This window comes from Capricornis sumatraensis, chromosome 21 (assembly GCF_032405125.1).
Source record: "Capricornis sumatraensis isolate serow.1 chromosome 21, serow.2, whole genome shotgun sequence".
In the NCBI taxonomy this organism is placed as follows: Eukaryota; Metazoa; Chordata; class Mammalia; order Artiodactyla; family Bovidae; genus Capricornis; species Capricornis sumatraensis.
Window position 1 is genome coordinate 48,945,692 of NC_091089.1, and position 17,823 is coordinate 48,963,514.

Here is a 17,823-nt window from a genome sequence, read left to right on the forward strand (position 1 = left end):
ATTCTGGATATATTTTTTAAAATTTTATCTAACACTCATGAACAGATAAAGGTTCTTGACGAAATAACACCAGGAAGGAAAACTATTGGAGAAGGAAATGGCAACCCACTCCAGTGTTCTTGCCTGGAGAATCCCAGGGACGGGGGAGCCTGGTGGGCTGCCATCTCTGGGGTCGCACAGAGCTGGACATGACTGAAGTGACTTAGCAGCAACAGCAGCAGCAAAGAAAACTATAAGACCTCTAGGATAATTCTCAGCATTGAAAAACAAGGTCCCGAATGACAGGTGCCCACCCCGGGGCCGTGCAGCATTAACCAGTTACTGCCTTTGTTACTCTCATCAACAGAAGCCCACAGGCATCCAGGACCCCACATCCAGGGCTATAAAGAGGCTGTGCAAAGCTCAGACAGGCAGAGCGTTCCCGATCTCTCCCAGAGCCTCTTCCTCCCTACCCTCTCAGTGCTGCCTTCATGGAGTAAAGTGGAGGGTGTGTGCTTTCTCCAAGGGCTAGTCTCTAGGTAGCCAGGGAAGTCCCGCCCAGGCCACACCCACCACCTGCCCTCTGGACCACTTACTCTTCAGTGTCGCATTGCTGTCGCTGGGCAGCAACTCTCGGACCAACTGTCCATCATCCTTATCCTTGTCCAGCCACCTGTGGGCAAACAAGGGCCGTTAGCTCTCTGAGTGGGGCAGCCCGACAACCAGCCATCACACAATTCATGCAGAGTCACCGGGAGGCCAGAGCTCTGAACTCAGCAAAGGAAAATGGTTCTACCAGAGCTCAGAAGAAAGGATCTCAACCCAGAATGGGAGGGAGGGCTGCCCCGCGGAGGTGATAACTGGATAAAACTGGGAGGGTGATGAGGAGTTAACCAGGAGAGGAGGGAGGTGCATTCGGAGCAAACAATGTGCTGGGACAGAGCAGAGCCTCCAGGAGCAGACGGAAGGCAAGTGTGGAATGGAATGGAATGGAGCGAGCAAATGTTGCAAGGTTGGCAAATGGGGCTGGAGAAGGGGCAGGGTCGCTTGATGTGGAACTTCAGCTATCATGGTAAAGAGTCTGTCCCAAAAGCCATGAACACCTGTGTCATTATCAAAAAAAAAAAAAAAACAACCCACATGTTTTTCTAAAAGTTCATCATGTGCATGGTACTGTGCTACGGGCTCTGGGGTGGGGAGAAAGCAGAGAAGATACACTGTGATGAATAAGAGACAGCCCAGCCCCTAGAGAACCTGCGGTCTAGTTAAGGAGACAGGACATAGAATAAATTCTAATTTTATCAGATAACTAACTCTTTCATAGGCATCACTTAACTAGCTTATTTTTATAGTCATCTATCTATAAGCTGGTATTACCCACTAAGTAATTAGTTCAGTCACTACGTTGTGTCTGACTCTTTGTGATCCCATGGACTATACAGTCCATGGACTTCTCCAGGCCAGAATACTGGAGTGGGTAGCCTTTCCCTTCTCCAGGGGATCTTCCCAACCCAGGGATCGAACCCAGGTCTCCCACATTGCAGGTGGATTCTTTACTAGCTGAGCCACAAGGGAAGCCCAAGAATACTGGAGTGGGTAGCCTATGCCTTCTTCAGTGGATCTTCCCGACCCAGGAATCGAACTGGGGTCTCCTGCATTGCAAGTGGAATCTTTACCAACTGAGCTATCAGGGAAGCTCACACTATTAATACTATGTATTAAATACATAATTAGTGAGAACCTACTGTCTAGCTCAGGGAACTCAACTCAGTGCTCTATAGTGACCTTAAAGAGAAGGAAATACAAAAAAAGGGGGGGATATATATATATATTTTTTTTTCACTTTGCTGTACAGCAGGAAAATTGTACAGCAACTATGCTCCAAAAAAAATTAATTTAAAAGAAAAGAAGGCAGGACAGACTGGCCAAAGAGCTAGATGGCGACCAAGATGACAATGGATGTTGGACCAAATCAAGTGCAACAGAAGTTTAGAGAAATGAGGAAGGCTCATGTGAAGAGGCTCTGATCTGACTTCTCAAGGATGAATGAGATTTGCCAACAAGAAGAAGTTGGGTCTGCACCCTGAAGGGAGGGGGCTTGGTGGCTATGACTCATCAGTACATTGGAGTGGGCCACGGTAGATGCCAGCAGGAAAGACTGGACCAATTTGCCTGAAAAGCACTGTTTCCGCTGAGCACAGGGACCCAGACTAAGAAATCAGACAGTTGTGCAGGCAGGAGTTATCCAGGCCCCAGTACTCAAGATGGTCTGTGACACTGGGCTGATGGCAACAGAAGAGACACTCTCAGTGTTCTCCAGGGCAACAGGGAAACCAAGACACTTGCTTCTTGTCCAGAGTGTCACCCCATTTGCCTGTGTCTTGGTGCTTATCTTTGCAGTCACTCCTGTTATAAACCCGAGAGGGAGGCAACTCCTGGCCACAGAACATATCAAAGGAAGCCAAGGCATAGCTGCCTCCCCAGCGCTCCTGACCTGGAGCTCAGGCCTCCCTAAACCACGGTCCACTCTTCCAATACGCTGCCTCCTCTCCCCTTGGGTCAATGCGGGTGACCTTGTGGTCTCTCCCATCTCTCTCTCGAGCCCTGCCTCCGCAGGCCCATGATCTCTAGGACCTTGCTATCAGTTAGCTGTTAGCTAGCATCATCTATGACATGTAAAATAGATAAGCAACAAGAATCTACTGTATAACACCAGGAACTAAATTCGATAACCTACGATGGAAAATAATCTGAAACTCTCCACCTGAAATTAACACAGTATTTTAAATCAACTATACCTCAATTAAGAAAAAAATTAGCTGACCACTAAGTTGTCATGCTTCCCATGAACTTTCACGCTGTGAATCTAAGACATGAAGACACAAACTCTTGGCTTTGATGACAGGAAGGGAGAGACTTGGGGAAGTGAGCAATGCTGGTTAGAGCCCCTCAGTCAACCTCTGCTTGTCCTGCTGAGGTCACTGAGGCATCTCCCACAGACCTGGAGGCCGCTGTGGTGCAGCCCTGGCTGAGTGCTCATAGGACGAACCGGGAGGATGGACCACCATCCTCATCCATCCTCAGCCATCACAAAGCCCCATCTCTCCCTTCTTGTCCTCCACCACTTCTCCATCCCCAGGCCCTCCCCAGCAGCAAAGGAAACCATGACCTGTCATTTCAGTTTCCACCTAAATACTCGCAGGATATTAATACATATTTCCAAATATAGCCGCTTTCTTTCAACTTCAGACACTTCAGCCCAGTTTCAGCATGAGACATTGTGAAATAGATAAGCCAGTCTGCTGGAGCTTTTATTATTCTTTCCCTGGGCTCACAAAAGTGTGGAAGTATGCACACACATGTACCCACATACACACTCACACATAAACACACACATCTACTGTAGCTAAGATGTTCACCACTCCCTGATCCTGGCAGAGAAGTTCTGACCGTAAACACCAAAACCACACACCTCAGCAAGACAGAGAACCCACGGCCTGTAACCTGAGCTGGGGAAGACCAAAGCTGGCGGGCCTGGAGTACCTGAAACACGGGAACTCCACGTTGTCGCTCTCAGGCTGCCCCTCCTCTCTCACCAGCACCCGCGCCAGGAACCAGCCGCTGCCGCTGCCTTTGCCGTCGTGTCTGATCCTCACCTGCCTCACCTTCCGCATGGTGACAGACTCGATGGTGAACTCATCGGCCTACAAGGGAGACAGCAGGGCCAGATGGACGGTGGCTCCCCTGGGACCCAAACACCAAGGGAAGAGCCAGGCCCAGAAACCCTACAAGCCATAGCTGATGGGTTGGGCTACTGGTCTTTCCCAGGTGGGCCAGGAGCTACCAATAAAGAACAGATGGCACTCCACCCCAGTTTCTCCCACTGGAACATCATTTGATGTCAAGTTCTCAACAACTGAGACCTGCATTTCTTGGCTAAACAATGGCCATTCCCTGTGATCTCCTTTTAAAAGGCAAATCCCCCAGGAGGATTAACACATCAAGCTGTCATCAGTGACTAACCATTCCTTGTGAATTCATTCCTTGGCTAATCTCCTCTAGCTCTTTGCTGCAGAAAGACAATGGGCCCTTTTGAGAAAGGGAATGATTGGGGGGGAACCAGTGGTCTTGCTAATTTCAGTTTTTTCTCACCAACACAGCAGGGGCTACAAAGTCACCAAGTCTATAGGAGCATACCCTGGGGACAGGAACTCGAGGGTGGGATTCATGGCAGGAGTCAGAAGATGTAGCAAGAAAAGAATGAGAAAGGATGCAAGGAGACCTCCACTCACATTCCCGGGCTTGCCCTGCCCTCACCAAGGAAGGGATGGCAGAGGAAGGAGAGGACCAAGGCTTATCAAGTCTTCATCTGATGACCAACCTTGGCCTCACAGTTTCGCAGCCACACAGCTCTTTACAGGAGAGGGCATGGCAACCCACTCCAGTATTCTTGCCTGGAGAATCCCATGGACAGAGGAGCCTGGCAGGCTACAGTCTGTAGGGTTGCAACGAGTCGGACACGACTTAGCGCACACACACACTGTGCTGTGGGCCAGATCTGCCAGAGTAGTACATCTGACATCCTCACAACAGCCAGCCACAGGTAGGCACCCTTTACCCAGTTTAGAGGCTCAGGGGATGGAGTGACTGGCCCCAGTCTGCCTGACTCTTTCCCTGCTGTTTCACACAGCCTCCCCAGTAAACCCAGATGATGGCTGGGGAAACCAAACGAAACGCCCAGCGCATGGTCATGTGGCTGACAGGAGAGCCTAGTTCTCCCCCTTCCACATTTAGTATCTTTCTTGGTTTTTCTCTTAAAAAGGAAATGAACAAGGTGCCTCCAGTGGTCATGCCTAGTGGAGAAGGCAGTGTTCTCAAGCAGGCCCTCAGATGCCCCAGCTTCCTGCAAGCCTGGGGTCTCCAGGTCACCGTAAGGTGCCCAGCTTCCTTCCCTACCTGCCTGTTCTGAAGTCCTCCTGCTCTGCCCTCTTCTCAAAGCTCAGGAGTGGGAAGAGGATTGCGATCCCTTTAGGGTAGCTCTCCAGCTCCCAGTCCTAGGAGCCTGGTGGGTGTCAGGCATGCAGTTCCCTGTTCCCTCCCCCAGAGCCAGCCCCTCCGATGGCTGAGGCCCACACCAGTGGGCAGCTCTACCTGGAGCAGGGAAGACCAAGGAAGAGTGGGTGGGGCCGGTGGGGCGTGGCGCCGCTGCAACTTACATTGCCCTTCTCAAACAGGTCGGTGTTATTCCTGCAGTTGTAGAGCAGCCGCTCCCCTGTGTCCCCCACGTCACCGTACAGGCAGAGGTAGACGTTGGCATCCGTTCCGGCACCTTCGAGTTCCCCAGTGCACACAGTCACGCGGTACCGGGCCACTGGCAGGTAGAGGGGGAGACCGCTGACTGCCAGCCCCCTGCTCCCAGCGCTGGCCTGCTGCTCCCCACTTTCAATCACTGCTTCCCCTCCTCCATCCAGCTCTCATCCAGGGCTGACCTTGCTCCTTCCCTCGGCTGCCTCAGGACAATGAAGGGCCAGCTCAGCTGCGAATCTCTGTCCCAGACAGTTCAGAGGCTCCTGCTCCTGGCTAATCATCACAACTCCATGGGAAATGTTTATAAGAATTCCGATTCCTGGGCCCTGCCTCAGACTTTCCAAATCTTAGTTCTTGAGCTGGATGCCTAAAACTGCACTGTTCACAAGCTCCCCCAGGGTCTCTGGTGAAGCTGGCAGTGTTTGGGGACCACAGGTCTAATTCAAACATTTTGGCACTTGATTCCATTCCAGCCCAGTAGACTTTATTTTGCCTTAGGTTGTTCTCCAATTCATATGTGCCCTGTCTTCCTAAGAGAAGTAAGATAGCTTTTCTTTTGAACAAGAACTGAGCCTTCTCTTCTCTTCAGAACTCCCCAGTGCTAAGGACACGCCAGGAAGAGAAGCAGAGAGAAAGCCACAAAGTGCAGCCGCTCCGGAAAGGTCAGAAGAGTCTTCCCACATTGAAGATATACTGTTGGGGGCAGCCCACATCCTGCACATCACAGCCTTGCTTCCACTTAAAATAAGCTTCAAAGTGAAATTCATTAATTCATTTGCCCCCTATCTGTTTACCTAAGCCTAGTAGGTGGAAGGCATTATGACAGGTGTAATGAGCACGACAGACAAACTCTTGCTCTGTGGCACTTGCATTGGACTTGAGAATGGAACACTGGAGCAGAGAGATGGACAGTAAAATCATAAAATAAGAACAGGGAAATCTCCGAGTTATATCTGTAACAAAGATGATACCTTGAAGTGATGCCACAGAGTGTGCTAGAAGTGAAGAGGAGGGCGGTGAGGGGGTGAAAATGATTTAGAGATGCAGAAAAGCTTGCTGTGAGGAGGCAAGGCTTGGACTAAGATATTAGTGATGGAGCCAGACACAGGTGCTGTGAAAGAAGAGGGTGCTGCTAACTGTGAAGCCCCGGTGTGGGTACGGAGACTATGAAGTGGGGATGAGCAGCTATACTCCAGGAGCAGAGAGAACAAGGCCAGTGTGGCTGGCGTGGAGGAAGCAGCAGGGGATGATGTGAGGTCCAGAAGTGAACAGGGGCCAGAAAGGGGCCCGTGATGTGTGACAGGTCAAGGTAAGACATGTGGCTTCCTTTGCTTATTGTTTTTAGTAGTACAGGAAGCCAGTATAGGGTTTAAGCAAGGAAGTAACTTGGCCTGATCTATGTTTTAAAGAGCATCTGGTTGCTATGCAGAGAGCCAATTGTAGGGGATGAAGGAGAGAATCAGAGAGGACAGTCAGTGGAATAATTACAGTAGTCTAGAAAAGAGAGAGGGTACCTAGGACTGGGAGTGCAGTGGAGATGGAGAGAAGTCAGTAGATTAGGGATACATTTTTGAGGTAGAAAGAACAGATCAGTGATAGATTAGATAGGTAATTAAGGGAAAGAGAGGAACCAAGGATGATGCCTGGGTTTTTGGCTTGGGCAACTAGGTGAATAGCATTGCCAAGAAGTAGGGACGTCTGGGAAGAAGGATAAGTTTGGAGGTAAAATTCAATAGATCTGTTTGTTCGTTATAAATCTAAGATGCCTATTAGATCAGGGGTCCTCAACCCCCAGGCCAAAGACCAGTACCTGTCTGTAGCCTATTAGGAACTGGCCCACACAGCAGGAGGTAAGTGGTAGGTGAGCAAGCGAAACTTCATCTGTATTTACAGCCACTCACCCTTGCTTTGCATTGCCACCTGAATTCTGTCTCCTGTTAGATAAGAGGTGGCATTAGATTCTCGTAGGAGTGCAAAACCTACTGTGAACTGAGCATGCGAGGGATCTAAGTTGTGCACTCCTTATGAAGATCTAATGCCTGATGATCTGAGGTGGAACTGAGGCAGTGAACCTAGTGCTTGGGAGAGGCTGCAAATCAGATTAGCATTAGCAGAGAGGTTGACTGAACAGAGACCGTAATAAATCAATTGCTTGCAGACTCATATCTAAACCCTATCAGTGAGTGGGAAGTAACAAGCCGCATCTGGTGGCAGGCTTTAAGTCAGAATCCAACACTTAGTTTAGTCCATGCATGGCCCACCCGTTATTTTATTTACCACTTCCATCCATGCCTCTTTCTCACTCTGCACACTTTTCTCAGTCACAGTTTCAGCAAGCCCACAAGCTAACCCTAGCCAAAATGAGTGAAAAATAAACATCGCTGGGGAGTTTCTCTGGAAATGGGTGAAGACCCAATGATGAGACAGAAGACTCTGAGGCTGCTTGGTGGCTCAACTGTTAGAGAATCTGTCTGCAATGCAGGAGACCTGGGTTCGATCTCTGGGTTGGAAAGATCCCCTGGAGGAAGAAACAGTTACCCACTCCAGTGTTCTTGCTGGAGAATCCCCAAGGACAAAGGAGCCTGGCGGGCTATAGTCCATGGGGTTGCAAAGAGTCGGACACAACCAAGCGACTTTCACTTCATTTCACAAAAAGTAGGCTGCACTTCAAAGAAAATACCAAGAGTCCTACTTAAATTACACATTCATTTCAACAGGTGATTCATATTCTCCAAGCCCGTTTGGTAAAATATGTGGCGACCAGCTAGCCAACAAAACCAGGAAACCTTCTAAACTTCTTCACCTCATGGATACCAAGCACCCTGCATTAAAAGATAAGCCCTTGGAGTTTTTCAGAAGAAAAAAAATGTGAACACGAAGAACAGATGCAATTATTGAAGGGCACCACTTTATCAAACGTGTCTGCACTGAGAGCATCATTCTTAGTGCCTAACTGCATTGCTAGAGCTAGAAGCCCTTTGATACTGGTGAAGAGCTGATCCTGCCTGTTACTAAGGATATTGTTGTGAGCCTTAAGGAGAGACTGCAGCTCAAAGGGTGGCACGTGTTCCTCTTTTGCCCAGCACCTTAACTAGATGAATGGATGAATGCATGATGTCCCCTGAAATAGCAGGGGACACTGAGATGCAACTGTTGGGATTAGAGAGTCACCTTGATATGGAATCCAGGTTGATGAGTCTACCGATGATGACAACAAGGCAGCAAGGCTTGTTTTTGTGCGATATGTTTTTCAGGAGGATGTGTGTGAGGGTATGTCACGTGCACTTTTGTAGCCAACCAACACCAGAGCTCAAGTCTTTGAATGCCTACATATCAGGAAAACTGAACTGGTCATTCTGTCTGAGTATATGCATGGGCGGAGCAGCTGCCATAACTAGACAACTTTCTGGTTTCACTACTCGGGTAAAAGAGGTTGCTTCTGACTGTAAACCTACACACTGTGTCATCCATAGAGAAATGCCGGTTAGCTGAAAAATGTCACCTGAACTTAACAATGTTTGGCAGGTTGTGATTAAAATGATCAGCCCCATTAAAGCACGTGACCTTAACTCATGTCTGATTACAGAGCTCTGTGAGGAGATGGACACAGAGCTCACATGCCTTCTCTTATACACAGAAATGAGATGGCTTTCTAAAGGAAGATCACTGACCAGAGTGCTTTAGTTACAAGGGCCACTGCAGAGATTTCTTCCAGGAAAACAGTCACTATCAGGCAGCATATTTTAGTGACACAGAATTGGTTGCAAAACTTGCTTACTGCGTGACATATGCAACCTGCTCAACAAACGCAGTCTGTCACAGGGGAAAATGGCACTGTTTCCAAGTCAGCAGATAAAGTGGCTGCATTCAAAGCCAAACTGGAATTATGCGGCTGATGAGTGAACATTGGGATTTTTGACATGTTTCAAACATTAGCAGAGATTTTGAAAGAGACTGAGCCAGCACCCTCTTTCTCCCAGCTTGTGCACAATCACCTATTTCAGCTTTCAAAAGACTTGGAGCATTACTTTCCAACCACAAAAGACTCACAAACTGGGAAGGAACTGATCTGTGAACCATCTGTGAATAAGCCAGGTGAGTTGACTTTGTCTATGCCAGAAGAGGATCACAGATGATGGTGGCCTTAAAAGTGTGTTGGGACAACTTCAAATCTCCATACTTTCTGGATTAAAGCCAAGGTGGAATATTATGAGATTGGCAAAAAAAAAAGCACTGAAAAGCCTGCTTTCATTTCCAACATCCTATCTTTGTGAAGCAGGGTTTTCTGCAGTGACAGCAATCAAAATGGAATTACAGAGTAGACTGGACATCGGCAGCACACTTTGGGTGTCGCTTTCTCCCGTTGCCCCCAAATGGGACCGCCTAGCTGCAGAAAAACAAGTTTAAGGCCCACCAATCCTGCACTGTAGTGAGTTGTATAATTATCTCGTTATATATCACAATGCAATAACAGTAGAAATAAAGTGCACAGTAAATATACTGCGCTTAAATAATCCCCAAACCATCCCCTCCCCAGTCCAAGGAAAAATTGTCTTCCTTGAAACCAGTCCCTGCTCCCAAAATGGATGGGGACTGCTGCATTTGACGATTATAAAGAGAGGTCAAGATGGCAGTTGAATATGTGTGGAGGGTCAGGACTGTTGACATGACTTTCGTCATCATAGACATGTAGATCCCACTGAAAGCCACAGTGCCGGGTGAGGCCCTCTGTGGAGAGGATGCAGACTGTAGAGGAGGCCTGTGGAGGGATGCCCACTTTAGAGGTCAAGCCCGGAAGCTAGAAACTCAGATGAGAAGCGGCAGCCAGTGAAGCAGAGGGACTGTGCTCTGAATCTAAGACTGCTCTAAAAAGCCTATTTTTTTTTTTTTTTGATGAAGGGGCTATTAAGGCATTCCCAGATAAACAAAAACTAAAAGAATTCATCATTAGCAAACCTGCTCTAAAAGAAACATTAACGGGAGTCCTTCATATTTGACGCTAGACAGTAACTTGAACACACTCAGACATAAAGGGAATGAGGAAAAGCAATGATAGAGGTATATTTATAGACAGTATATTCTAATTTTTGTTTGTACCCTTTTCTTCTCATATTTTATATAAAAGACAACTGCATAAAGCAATATATATATAAAATTGCATTGGTGGGTTTATAATGTATGAAAATGTAATTTGTATGGCAATATAGCATAAAGGAGGAGAAACAAACAAACCTACGCCAGAGCAGAGTTTTGTATATTATTGAAAATAAGTTGGTATTAATCCTAACTAGAATGTTGCAAGCTGTTAATTGTAATTCCCTGGTATAATTCCCCAAGTGTAATTCTTTCCAATAAGAAAATAATTTATATAAATAAAAAGAAACCAGGGAACTAAAATTCTATTTTAGAAACTAATATAAAAGAAAGAATAAGAAAGGGACAACAAAAAAACTTATGACATATAAAAGGCAAATAGCAAAATGGCAAACTTAAATCCTGCCTTATTAGTAATTACCTTAAGTGTAAATGGACTAAATATTTTAATCCAAAGGCAAAACGTGATGATAATCCGACAGAGATAGGATGGATCCCCCTACTCCACATTTGATCAGAAATCAAGGTTAATGATGCTAGATATGTACCAAGAGTGAACATAAGATGATTTTTCATATAATGAGGAGTTCTGGAAGAGCATGATAAACCTCAAGCAGGTCCAAAAATGGCTTGAGATAGCAGGGAGGGATGACTGGCTTGGGGTATGGTGGCTGCTGCTGCTGCTGCTAAGTCACTTCAGCCATGTCCGACTGTGTGCGACCCCAGAGACGGCAGCCCACCAGGCTCCACTGTCCCTGGGATTCTCCAGACAAGAACCCTGGAGTGGGTTGTCATTTCCTTCTCCAATGCGTGAAAGTGAAAAGTGAAACTGAAGTCGCTCAGTCGTGTCTGACTCTTCGTGACCCCATGGACTGCAGCCTACCAGGCTCCTCCGTCCATGGGATTTTCCAGGCAAGAGTACTGGAGTGGGGTGCCATTGCCTTCTCTGGGGTATGGTGGTTACGGGGTGGGAATTTCTTCATATGGGTCCTTGTATGGCTTGAACTTTCCACCAGTGTGAAGGAAGGGAACATCCAGGCTTTCTCACCAAATTGCCCAGATATCAGGCAGAAAATGAGAAAGATTGGTGTAGCTGGAAAGCTGTCAGAAGTCAAACATCAAAATTAATTCATGCTCCTTATTACACAGAGATTGACAGAATGAATAATGGATCTTACTATCTGATATGTGGAAGAAACACACTTTAGATACAAAGACACAGATAGGTTGAAAGCAAAAGGATGGCTCAGGAAGAGACAGACACTCTGTATGACAGACTCTAGGTTCATGCACATCACTACAAGTGACCCAATTTTGTCCCTTTTTATGGCTGAATAATATTCTGTAGTATATATGAACCGTATCTTCTTTATCCATTCATCTGTCTATGGACATGTAGGTTGCTTTCATGTCCTAACTATTGTAAATAGTGCTGCAATGAACACTGGGGTACATGTGTCTTTTTGAACAGGTATCCAGGTTGGGAAGAAGTAAAGCTATCTCTATTCATGGACAACATGACCTTGTATAATGAAAATCACAAGGAATCTACTAAAAATGATCAGAACCAATAAATAAGTTCAGCAAAGCCATGGCATATGAGATCAAGATAGCAAAATCAACTGTATTTCTATTACCTTGCAATGAATAATCTGAAAATAAAACTAATAAAACACTTCCATTCAAAATAGCATTAAAAAGAATAAATGAAAGTGACAGTTGCTCAGTCATGTCCGACTCTTCCCGATCCCATGGACTCTACAGTCCATGGAATTCTCCAGGTCAGAATATTGGAGTGGGTAGCTGTTCTCTTCTCCAGGGTACCTTCCCAACCCAGGGACTGAACCCAGGTTTCCTGCATTGCCGGTGGATTCTTTACCAGCTGAACCACCAGGGAAGCCCCAAAAGATTAAATACTTAACAGATAATTTTTTTAAATATTTATTTGACTGTGCTGGGTCTTAGTTGTGGCATGTGGGATCTAATTCCCTGACAAGGGATCAAACCCAGGGCCCCTGCATTGGGAGCGTGGAGTCTTAGCCACTGGGCCACCGAGGAAGTCCCTTAACAGATAATTTAAGAAAACAAGTGAAAACCAATTAATAAGTCACAGAGATGTACAGTATAGCAACTAACATTAATAATACTGTACTGCATGTTTGAACATTGTGAAGAGAGTAGAAGGCAAAAGGAAAAGAGGGCATCAGAGGATGAGGTGGTCAGACAGCATCACTGACTCAATGGACATGAACTTGAGCAAACTCTGGGAGATGGTGGAGGACAGGGAAGCCTGGTGTGCTGCAGACCATGCCGCCACAAAGAGTCAGACACGACTTAGCAACTAAACAACAAGAAGACAATATATCTTAAAAGTTCTCATCACAAGAAAAAAATTATGTAGCAACATACGGTGATGGATGTTAACTAGACTTACTGTGGTGATCACTTCGCAATATATACAAATATTGAATAATTATGTTGTATACCTGAAACTAAATATAACTTTGTGAGTCAATTATGCCTCAATAAAAAAGAAAGACATGTGTAAAACTTATACTCTGAAAACTAAAAAACTGTTGAAAGAAATTAAAGATGATTTAAATAAGTGGAAAAGCATCCTGTGTTCTCGAATTGGAAGACTTAACATCGTTAAGTCTTAACATCGCTGCAGTCCATTGGGGTGTCATCATTAAGCTCCAATTGCATTGTCAAGGCAATATTTCTCAAACTGACCTACAGATAAAAATGAATCTCTATCAGTCTTAGTTGACTTCTTTGTAGAAATTGACAAGTCATTTCTAAAATGCATATAGAATTTCAAGGGACCCAAAAGAGCCACAACAAAAAGAATATTAAAGAAAAACAAGTGTTGGCAAGGATGTAGAGAGATTAAAACTCTCATACATTGCTGATGGAAATGCAAAACGTGCAGCTGTTTTGAAAAACAGTAGGATAGTTTCTCAAAACTCAAAACAGAATTGCCACATAGCAGCAGTTTGACTCATGGATATATATCCAAGAGGACTGAAAACATATGTCCACACAAAAGCTTGCACATAAATGCTCATAGTCACATTATTCATAATAGCCAAAACGTGGAAACAACCCAAATGTCCATCAACAATTGAATGCAGTCTCTCTACACAATGAACTACTATTCAGTAATTAAAGTAAACGAAATGCTGATACATGCTACAAGGTGAATGGATATTAAAAAACATTATGCTAAGTGAAAGAAGACGGAGCACCGAACATCTGATGCTTTTGCGTTGTGGTGCTGGAGAAGAATCTTAAGAATCCCTTGGACTGCAAGGGGATCAAACCGGTCAATCCTAAAGAAATCAAGCCTGAATATTCATTGGAAGGACTGATGCTGAAGCTGAAGCTCCAATACTTTGGCCACCTGATGTGAAGAGACAAATCATTGCAAAAGACTGTGATGCTGGTAAAGATTGAAGGTAAAAGGAGAAGAGGGCATCAGAGGATGAGATGGTTAGATAGCATCGCTGACTCAATGGACATGAATCTGAGCAAACTCCAGGGGACAGTGAAGGAGAAAGAAGTGTGGAGTGCTGCAGTCCACTGGGGTCTCAAAGAGTTGGACACGACTAAATAACAAAGTAAAAGAAACAGACATAAAAAGTCTTACATTAAATGATTTCACTTATATGAAACGTCCAGAACAGGAAAACCTAGGAACAAAAAATAGATGATTGGTTTAAACAGATGGGTAAGTACAGAGCTAAGCAGTGAGGTGGGGAATAGGTGTGACTTCCATTGGGCATGTGGTTTCTTTCGGGGGCAATGAAAATGTTCTGAAAGTTGATAGTGGTCATGAAGAATAATTATATCAATATACTAAAAGCCTCTGAATACTTTAAATAGATGCTTTGTAGGAACATGTATCATACCTCAGTATAGCTGTTTTTAAAAATGAACACTACTCATCCGCGGTCCATCTGAAATGAAGATAAAGTACCTCAGAAATGATGTACCAGTAAGTTGATTTCAATGCACACATTTTTTTTTCCGTCATATACCCATTTTATTTGGTGATATGAAGACATCTGAAAATTAAATTTGACCTTTAAATATAAGAGCCTGAAGATACAGTGTCTGAGCAAAAGCACTTGTTAGAAGAAAAGGTCAAGGACAGCAGCTTATCCGAAGACCTGCCTGACTGGGGCTGAAGCCAGCAAGGGGGAAAGGTCTTGCCTCCAACACTGCCTCTTTGCGGGGACAGCACCTGGCATTCAACCATTGCTCTCTCTCCAATCAACTCTGCTAAAATACAGAAGCTATGTGTTTTAAACTTTCAGCCTTAGTATAAACGAAACTGATATTTTTGTGTTAAGCTCCCAACGATAGGCATTGTTAACAGTAATCGGAGCAAATAGCGGTAACTGCTTTGAGTAATGAAACGTGGAAGCACAAAAGAGAAGGGGGCGTGCCTGTCTCACTTCATTCTGAATTTTGATGAAGGTCATTCTGCCTTTTCCAGTTGTAACTATTAGGCCCTTCCCAGAAGCAAGCTGATAAGGGAATTCAGAAATCCCTGTGCCTGGGAATTCCAGTCCCCTTTATTCAGGAGTTCAAAGGTCTGTTTGCCTGGACGTTGTCAGGGGTCCCAATCCTCTCTAGGGGAGGGGGCCCTCCCAGCCCACCTGCCACTAAGGTTTCAAGGTCCTTCCTGGCGAGAAGCCTGTGGGCAATTAAAGATGAATTTAACTGTTAGTTATCAGCAGTGAAAGACTTCAAACAGACAGTAAGTACTGGAGCCTCTTGTACTTTAATTTTAAAATTACAGCTCAGCCTGATTAGCAAGAAGCTACAATTTTCAGCACTTGAGTCCAGTGGTCTCTTGCCCGCTCATCAGTGGTATGAAATCACTTCTGCTGGGCACACACTGGAGAATGCTAATTTCATCAGTTTTGCTCTCTCATATAGCTCCTGAGGGAAAGGCAAGGTGGAAATAAATTGTGGGCTGGTGAGTGTTTTGTCCGTGTTTCCTGGTCTGCATTAATCAGTGCGATCACCCCCGGTGGCATCCTGGCTCTCAGACGTGGTGTTAATTGCTTGTTTGACTGGCCCTTGTTTTTTAAGTAAACTAGGAGTACACAGTTTCAAACCTAGAGAATTGGTTTTAAATTGATATTTACTCATCTTACATGAGCCCAAAGCTCTCCCCAAGGGATTTCCAGGAAGCCCTGCATATTATTCACTAGACCAGGATACCAACTGGGGAAGTGAGACATTGCCACCACCTCTATTTATTGTTACAAGGAAGCATCCAGACCAGAAAAGGAGATCTGAATTCCTATAGAGGTGAGTGAGGACACGGGCATGTTCCAAGAACAAGAGAAATTTATGTGGGCCAAAAAGAACAGTTGAGGGAAAGGAATTCAAGTTGGTATGGGCTCCAAAGTACTGCCCAGGGACCCCAGAAGACATTAAAATGCCTTTATAGCCAGAACAAACAGCTCTTCTGTTACGAACCCAGGTCCTGGGACTCTTTAATCAATAGAAATTGGTAAGAGGCCAGAAAAGAAATTCAGGCAAGGCTTTGCGAGTGCCCTTGCTCACTCTCCGAGGAGGGCAAGCTGGTTCCTTAAATGGGATGAGAGTAGTGGCAGATTGGAGGCTCTGATTGGAGGAGTGGCTTGGGTGGTCTGCCCACCCCCTTGGTGGTGCTGTGTGCAGGGGTCATGCCCAGTATCCTGCTTTTGCTCCCTGTGACTCAGAAATGGCAGTTGGTTTGCGGCCTTTTTCTATCTGTGGTTCGTAATTGCCCCAACTGCTGTATGTGTGCAGTTATTTTTAGTCCCTTGTAGCTTCCTTGTATTATGTTGCTAGAGGTGCAAGCACTCCAGTAAAGGGTGCCAGGTCTCGACTTAGCTCACTTCAATCCAATACTAGTCGTTACAGAATTTTTTTAATTGCCATTTTCTTGTAATAGTATCACAGAAGGCAAAAACAAACAAGCGTGTTATTGTATGTAACCTATGGAAACGCTCCTCCTCCCCACCCCTCCCACCGGGATCTCTTCTAATCTTTCAGATCCCTACTTCCAAATCCCAGCCTCTTCAGCAGGAAGCTCATCTCCCCACTGTGTCCACAGCATTCATTCAAATCCCTCCGGTCCCACCTGCGAAGTATTTCTTGAATTTATGTTCTCCTCTGTAGCTGACTTGGTCCTTGCCCAATTTCAAGATCGCATCTTCTCCCCACTGGATGATTTCTTAAAGGCCTGTGCCTAAAACACATCCTCCACACACCCACAAGTCCTTGACAGAGCAGGAGAAACGTAAAGAAGGAGCTGGATGGAGTTCAAGGTCAAGGGTGGTATACATGTCATCAAGGGCATGAGAAGCCTAGGAGCGCAGGAGCCCGAGCTGGAGGTGGAGACTGAGTCAGAGCTCAGAGGGGCAGCTCTGTGGGATGAGCCCGAGTGAGGTCCTGAGCAGTGGCTGGCTGCCTGGGAGGGAGGTGAGGGCACCAAAGCGGACGAGGACTAGCATGCAGATGAGCAGATTTTCCACTTGGACATTGATGAGTGGAAAAAAGTCTCTCAAGTTTTGATATGTGCAAAAATTACTTGGTGTGCTTGATAAAAATACAGATTACCAGGCAGAACCCTCAGAGAGTCTAGTTAGTATTATCTGAGATTGGGCCCAGGCATCTTTGTTTTAACAAACACTCTGGGCAACTTTGATATAAAGGAGCTCTTGACCACACTTTGAGAGATACTCTCTGATGCAGGCTGAATTGTGTCACCCTCATATCCATATCCACTCCAGTACTCTTGCCTGGAAAATCCCATGGATGGAGGAGCCTGGTAGGCTGCAGTCCATGGGGTCGCTAAGAGTCGGGCACAACTGAAGCGACTTAGCAGCAGCAGCATATCCATATGTTGAAGTCTGCGGGGAAATTAACAAGATGGCGCCAGTCAGGCTCTCTCATTTCCCCCCTTCCCTCCGCCAGGCTTTCAAGCCCTCTGGCCCCATGTTCTGTAAACAATGACTTTGCACGGTTATGTAACAGCCGAGACCACTTTTAGCAGCACATGCGCATTGTGAGGTACTCAACTTGGTCACAGGCCACTTTGTGCGGCAGGCCTATATGAGCTTCACCCGGAAAGGCCCTGAAGGGTTGGGTGTGCTTATCTTGGGTTATGTCTTATCTGTTGCTGCAGCTGCCGTGCCAGCCAGGAGAGAATAAACATGTCTCCAGTTCCTATGGCTCCTCGAGTCTTCTTTCAGTCTCTTAGGTCGAGCCTTGCCTACCCTGGGTTCAGCGAACAGTGTGCACAGTGAGATACAGTGAGACAACTGGCACCACGAACAGGATCAACAAAACAAAGTCACAACCCCCAGGGCCTCAGAAAGTGATTGTTTTTGGCGGTTGGACATTTAAAGAGGTAAACACGATAAAATGAGGCTGTAT

General features: G+C 45.8%; 1 protein-coding gene across 2 annotated transcripts in view; it reads right to left on the bottom strand.

Annotated features, from left to right (window-relative positions):
* The window catches only part of LOXHD1 (lipoxygenase homology PLAT domains 1), a 196,761-nt gene that overhangs the window by 105,046 nt on the left and 73,892 nt on the right, over nt 1–17,823 (bottom strand). For both annotated transcript variants that reach the window (XM_068993866.1, XM_068993865.1), the window contains exons 13-15: nt 5,196–5,350; nt 3,523–3,683; nt 576–652 (exon numbers count right to left, since the gene is read on the bottom strand). In XM_068993866.1, the coding sequence (XP_068849967.1) occupies nt 576–652; nt 3,523–3,683; nt 5,196–5,350 (393 nt within the window). The remainder of the gene's footprint in view (nt 1–575; nt 653–3,522; nt 3,684–5,195; nt 5,351–17,823) is intronic.